Source organism: Pomacea canaliculata, linkage group LG3 (assembly GCF_003073045.1).
Source record: "Pomacea canaliculata isolate SZHN2017 linkage group LG3, ASM307304v1, whole genome shotgun sequence".
In the NCBI taxonomy this organism is placed as follows: domain Eukaryota; kingdom Metazoa; phylum Mollusca; class Gastropoda; order Architaenioglossa; family Ampullariidae; genus Pomacea; species Pomacea canaliculata.
The window spans coordinates 16,948,749-16,954,748 of record NC_037592.1 but is presented as its reverse complement, the minus strand read 5'-3'; the positions used below and the strand labels follow the sequence as shown (position 1 = coordinate 16,954,748).

The following is a 6,000-nucleotide window of genomic DNA, read 5'->3' as shown; positions in this document are numbered from 1 at the left end:
AAAAAAAACCTACCCATTCTCCCTGTGAGTGTGTAGAACCCATTACAGTAGTTGTAAGAGCTCGTGGGAGTGTGATCGTCGAATATCACCATCTTCAAAAGGAAGGAGAGCTGGCAGAGGAGTGATAGGTAGGCTGTGTCAATAATCGTTTCACGCAGGCCAGCAGGCTATGTGTCGGGAGGCAGGCTGGCGAGCGAGAAGCCGCCACGGTGCGGAAAGGAAGATGGGGTGGTGTGGGAGGATGGTGGCTGCACTGTGGAAGAGTGCTGCCGCCTGGCGCTAGTAGCCTCCCTTTGCCGCCTGGCCTGCGTATCAGTGCTGTAGTAACTTTCAAGCCGCAAGCTAGTGCTGCTGCTACCGACTGGCCAGGTAGGGAGGGTGTGGGAAAAGGCCTCGCGTACTGCCATCAGTATGCGCACAACCGCCCTCACTTCCGCGTGCGTCACCTGCAGGCTGGCATGGCGCAGAGATCGGCGGGAGTGCGCAGCAGCGTCCAGTTAGCGGCACGGCAGCATCAGACCAGGTCCCGTTATATAAACTGGACATTTTTCAGGTGGGGAGGGGAAGAGAACGGAGTGCTGGAGACAATTGAAGCATCTCGTGGCTGAGCGATTATAATGCGGCAAGTGAGGCGTTGTTAAAAAGAGAAAAAGGTGCCAAGAGCGCATGTGCTGTGACGTCACTGTCGTGAAAGCTTGCTGCAGTGTGGTCGTGCGGACGAGCAAGGACCCGGATGTGGCACTACGGCTGGGCCGCGTGCAGTTGACAAGTAGGGTGAGTGGGGCGCCGCCAAGAGGGCGACGAGCATCTTCCGGGAGATAGGGACCTGTCCGCTGTTCTGGCTAAGTTGCTGACACTGGAACTCCTCCTCTTCCGGTAACCGCCGCGGACTGCTTGGACAAGAAACGGCTTGGGTGGGGGAAACGCAAAGGACTGACTGCCATGAATCGCGAGTTCCTGCACCGGTAAACCTATTGCAGTTCTTGAGGGCTACCACGATACTGCTGCATCCTGTGTGTGGGCATGATGGGGAGGTATTATGAAGCAGCGTTTGAAGACGTTAGGCTGTGGCGTGGCTGTGTGAGGGGTGCTGACGGTGAGTTTCACAAGAAAATGGTCAGGATCCAGCGATGGTGAAAGAGTGTCCTCGGAAAGGAGGAGAAGAATAGGTGCAGGCACTGCAAGAGGACACTGTAGCCATGAGCAACAACGGCAACACCAGCAGCACCAGCGGCGCTGGCTCCGGTCGCCAGGGGTCGAGCTTCATGTCGTACATGTACTCGTCGGCGGAGAGCTTCATCAACAGCGCACTGGAGGACATGTACCAGTTCCACGCCAACACCTTCCACTTCGACCACCACCTGCACGGGGGCCACGCTGACACCATTTTCGACCGCGCCGGCTTCTTCGGCCGCTTCCCGATGGACCTCAGCTGGGACTTTGACCGCCTGAGCCGCCTGAACAACAACTGCTTCGATTTCGCCAATCAGTTCGACAGTCTGGGCCGCCACCATCACCATCACCACCATGCCTCGACTTCGGCTGTCACCCAGACGTGAGTTACAAGGGAAAGAGGGGATAGCTTTAGGTTTTTGTCTTTTGTTTGTTGGTTCGATGGCAAGTCTTGACATGGATAGTGGCTGACGACATGGTTATGCACGTAGAAACATCTATGTGTGTATGATCTCTCAGTAGTTTCACTTTTGTGCTTTCTTGTCACAGATACGGTTGTTTTTTTTTTTTTTGAGGAGGTGTGCTTGTGTGAAAGAGATATTGCACACCTTTGAGGAGTAGTATAATGAGGGGTGTTGTGTTTTGGGCAAAGTGTGCGTTTTATTCAAAAAAAAAAAAAAAAGACAGAAAGAAAGAAAGAAAGAAAGAAAAGGAAGAAAGCAGGTTATCGTGTCCAAATTCAGTCAGTACTGAAGTGTGTTTGGCTTGGAGAGGCCAGGAACGCCAGGCATGCCGGACCACGGCCAGTATCTTATCACCAACTGTGACAGTTTTGTCTCGGTGTGGGCTGTAGCTAAACAGCAGACTACTTCAGTCTCCTTGTGGCTCGTGACCACTTTAATGGTGGGTGTATAATGAGACCAGATTACACCACAGTCATCTCTGACCCCCAACCCTCCGTTTTTCTGCTTTCTTACAGAGGCTTATAAAAATTGAGATGTCGAAGGGTTGGTTGGCTAATTGTTGTATGTTTAATGAATGCTGGTATCTGCAGAAAAAAATAGCTGCGACGGTTCTTGTGTCTTGTATGTAGACAAAACCTATGGACAGATAGCTTGGACTTCTTGCTCCTAGTCTTCACCATTATGGCTCCCGTTGTAGCCTTATCACACAGCTAGGAAAGGCGGGAGAGGGGGAACCTTTTGGATCCCGGTGTTCACGTCTGCTCTTGCCATTGACATGCCACTTTTGTTTGTTTTGGTTTTCCTGTGTTTTTTTTGTTTTTTTTTTTTTGTCTTCCTGTTTTCCTTTCAAACTGGGATTTTTTTTATTCTTTTTTCTGTTGCCCTCGCTAATTTTCTTTCTCACCCTCCCTTTTCCGAAAGACTTGTGGCAAATCTTTTAGTAACCTGTGTTTCCCCGTCTAGCAAGAAACAGTACCGGCATCTTAATCATATTTAGCTTGTTTAGTGCTGCTTTTGTTAATACATGTATGTCCGTGTAAGTGTCTTTCTGCATTTGCAAGAGGACTGAAGACTTTGGATATGAATGTGTTGGTTATCCTGAATGTTGAGTGCAGTATACTTATACTAGCATAAAATATTTAAATGATAAATCGTGAAGGGGAAGGCGGGTGGGTGTGAGACTATGTGGATGAATGAAATCTCGTTAAGCTTTATGATCTCTGTAATGAAGATATAAAAAGCCGCTTGAGGTGTAGGTCTGAGTATCAGGCAGGAGGAAAATGTGTTGGAGGAGCTTTGGCTTATGTAGCTACCTGGCGCGCTGTTTACCCGAGGTGAGATCTTGTGCGGAATCAGGCGGGGTGTGCTGTGATGTCCTCACTTTATGGCGTTTTTACGAGTGCTAGGTCTGGTCGTTAACTTCCTGTAACGATCGTAGGAGACTAGTGTCCGCCAGAAGGAAGAGAAAGAGGGATGAAATTGTGGCTGGAGACAAGGAAAGGCATATTGGTAGGTCGACATTACAACAGTCAATTTTTTGGGGGGAAAATAGATAACAAGTGATTTATTTATTTAGTTTAATATGGTGGCTCTTTATCATCACGTGCCTATTTGCTCTTCGATTCCAACAGTAGCTTGCATATAAAAATGTCATGACTAAACAAATTAATTTCATTTTCTGATGGGCTGTTAGTTTATCAATCAAAGTCATATCATTCTTCACGAATTCAAACCAAAATCATGAAGTAGAAAATTATTGAAAGAGAGAAGGGAAGAGAGCTCTTCCGAAGTATTGAGTGGTTGCACCATGTCAGGTGGGTAGTCTCTTTTCTGCTGCTGTCACCTAGCGGTCTGTGATTGTGTAATTCCATGTGTTAACTTGCAATCACTAATTAGTAAAATATATATAATAGAGAGAATGTCGTGTAGCCGGAAGTCCTTAGAAAGCAGCAGGTTTTTGTCAAAGGTTTCCAGGAAGCTTTTGCTACTTCAGAAGACAGGATGTGGCTACCATTTAGGCGTGCCCCTGGTACACGTGCAGATGTAGGACAAAGCGAGAAACAGACATCCGACAATCCCACACATCTTGCACAAGGGATTCTCTCCCGCCTGTTTGTGCTCCTGTCTTCCTGGACTTGTAGCCTATCGTCTGTAGGCCGTGCCCAGCGGGAGGTCGTCTTCGTGGGGAATCGCGGCACGTGTTTTCGCTCCGGAGCGATCTTGTTGCTAGGCGCTCTCGCTCCACCGCCCTGTAGGCTATGCTAAGTCTTGTAAACGATATGTTTACGTTGCTGTCATGTCAACCATTTGGGAAACTTCGCCAAACGGACTATTTTTTAAAACACGCTTTTAGCAGCGCGGATGGATACCATTTATACATGGCCTAGATGTGACATGCGGGCGCCCCATCTCACCTGGCGGAGGGTAATTAACTCACGCACTGCATTCCTGCCAACGCCCATTCGCTCATCCCCTCCCACCCCTGTAATAATTAGGGCTGGAGGGGCAGGAGAGGGCGACAAGCAGCTGCAGCAGCGAGTAATTCTCTTCCTCTTTACGGCCTTCAGGTACCCACAGGGGATGACATCAGTAATTAATCTGTTGGACAGTACCTTACCTAGGGTGCGCGGCACCACGTAATGGTGGCGTTGTGAGTTGACACGTGATACCGCTCGTCACGTAACCGTGGCAAGGTGGGGTGTACTGCAGATACCGGCGATGACTCAGCCCGAGTAGCGGATCCGTCGTGGCTCATTGCAGGCGGTCGTCGCTTGATGGTGCGGTGCGAGCCAGTTTCCTGACCATCGACCACTTCAGAGCGATTAGGGGTGGGTCGGGGTAGCGATAGAACCGACTGGAGTTCACTGACCTTTGGAGCATTCCACTTTTTTGGTAAATCACGACCTCCCCCACCTAACCATTCCGTCATCCCACCTGCACTTCATTCTTTCGTGCTCCATCTCTCGCACCTTCCTGTCGCTATCTTTTTTCTCCTCGTGGCTTATCTCTTAGTAGCCCCACCCCAGCTCAACCCTCTCCTTCCCGTGTTTCTTCTCTTCCGTCCCAGGTGAGCTTAGCTGACTCACCCCTTCTGAAGCATCAGACCTTTTCTTCGGGGTCCTGGCTCCGCCCTTTGTCATTGGTGAGCAGCGCTGGACTGGCCGTTTCTTGTCGCTTTGCTGCAGACAGACGGTGGAAGAAGCGCGCTTTGATGTGGTCCCACCAGCCACATCTTTCTTGTTCCGTCGATACTATCTGCGCCATGAACAGCCGCGACTTGCACTGCACGAGCTGTCTCGCTGATAAGCGGGTCGGATCCAGGCGGTGGGAAAGTGTCTCACCTTCCAGAACTTACCTGTAGATGTGTGGTATCCGATGTTGTCTGTGCCTGCTGCCTGCAGCTGCTAAGTCACGTAATCACTGTGGTGGCAACTCTTCGTTTTCTTTACCGTTGTCTTCTCTAACCCCGTGGTTAGTGAAACAGAGAAACAGTAGTTCGAATCTTCTTGAAAATATTCCTCAGTCCACCAACACCGAGTAGGATACCTGATCTTACAGGTCGAGGGAAGGAGAGAGTTTGTATGTAGTTCCCTAGACACATTGAACCGCTTACAACACGCACTTTAAATAACTGTTTCTCGTGCTCCGTAGTCACCAGGGAGTAGGGAGATGATTAGTGTTTGATGCCTTCAGCACCTAAGGTGATATCAGGGTAAAGCAGCCGGCCCTGTAAACAGGTGCCACATGCAGAGAAAGAACAGCGTGCCCGAGACGAGATCTGAACCAAGGAATGCGATTGCTGTGTAATGTGGGTTGTAACAGAGTAAGGAACATTTGTTTCGGTGAAAGGTAGTCATCTCAATAGTCGCTACATCATACAAACCTTGGCAGCAGTTGTGCTGCAAACCGTCTAGGTGTATGTGTGATAGGTTGTGGAAAATTATGGCTATTTTGCCTTATCTCCAAGCATAGCTTGACTACCACGAGGAGCAGGTAGTCCAACATATTTTAGAGATGCCGCGTCGTTTTACAGAATGTCTTTAGTACGGAGATCGATGATCGAACCCTAGCTTCCCTTGTTGCCATGTCAGCAGTTTTATCGACATTGCAAAGAGGACAGCATGGAACCTCATTTTGTTGATTACCTAGATACCTAAAGTTCAGCGTCTGACACATTGGGCGTTATGCGTCGGAACTACAGCGCGTGTATGTTCGTGAAGCCACAACACCCGTTGTATGACACGTGTGAATGCGTGTTTGTACAGTTTGACCTACTAACGTGTCACGTTTGACGCCAGTGTTTCTACAATATGGCCTACCGCACTTCCGGTGGACTTGCGCCCCGACATTCCTGGCGCAGCTT

The 6,000-nt window shown here is 49.4% G+C and overlaps 1 protein-coding gene across 1 annotated transcript in view; it reads left to right on the top strand.

Annotated features, from left to right (window-relative positions):
- The first annotated feature begins 248 nt into the window (after positions 1 to 248).
- The window catches only part of LOC112559517 (rho GTPase-activating protein 39-like), a 58,144-nt gene continuing 52,392 nt past the window's right edge, over positions 249 to 6,000 (top strand). The window contains 1 exon segment of the mRNA XM_025230825.1: positions 249 to 1,555. Coding sequence (XP_025086610.1) covers positions 1,200 to 1,555 — 356 coding nt within the window. The 5' untranslated portion in view covers positions 249 to 1,199.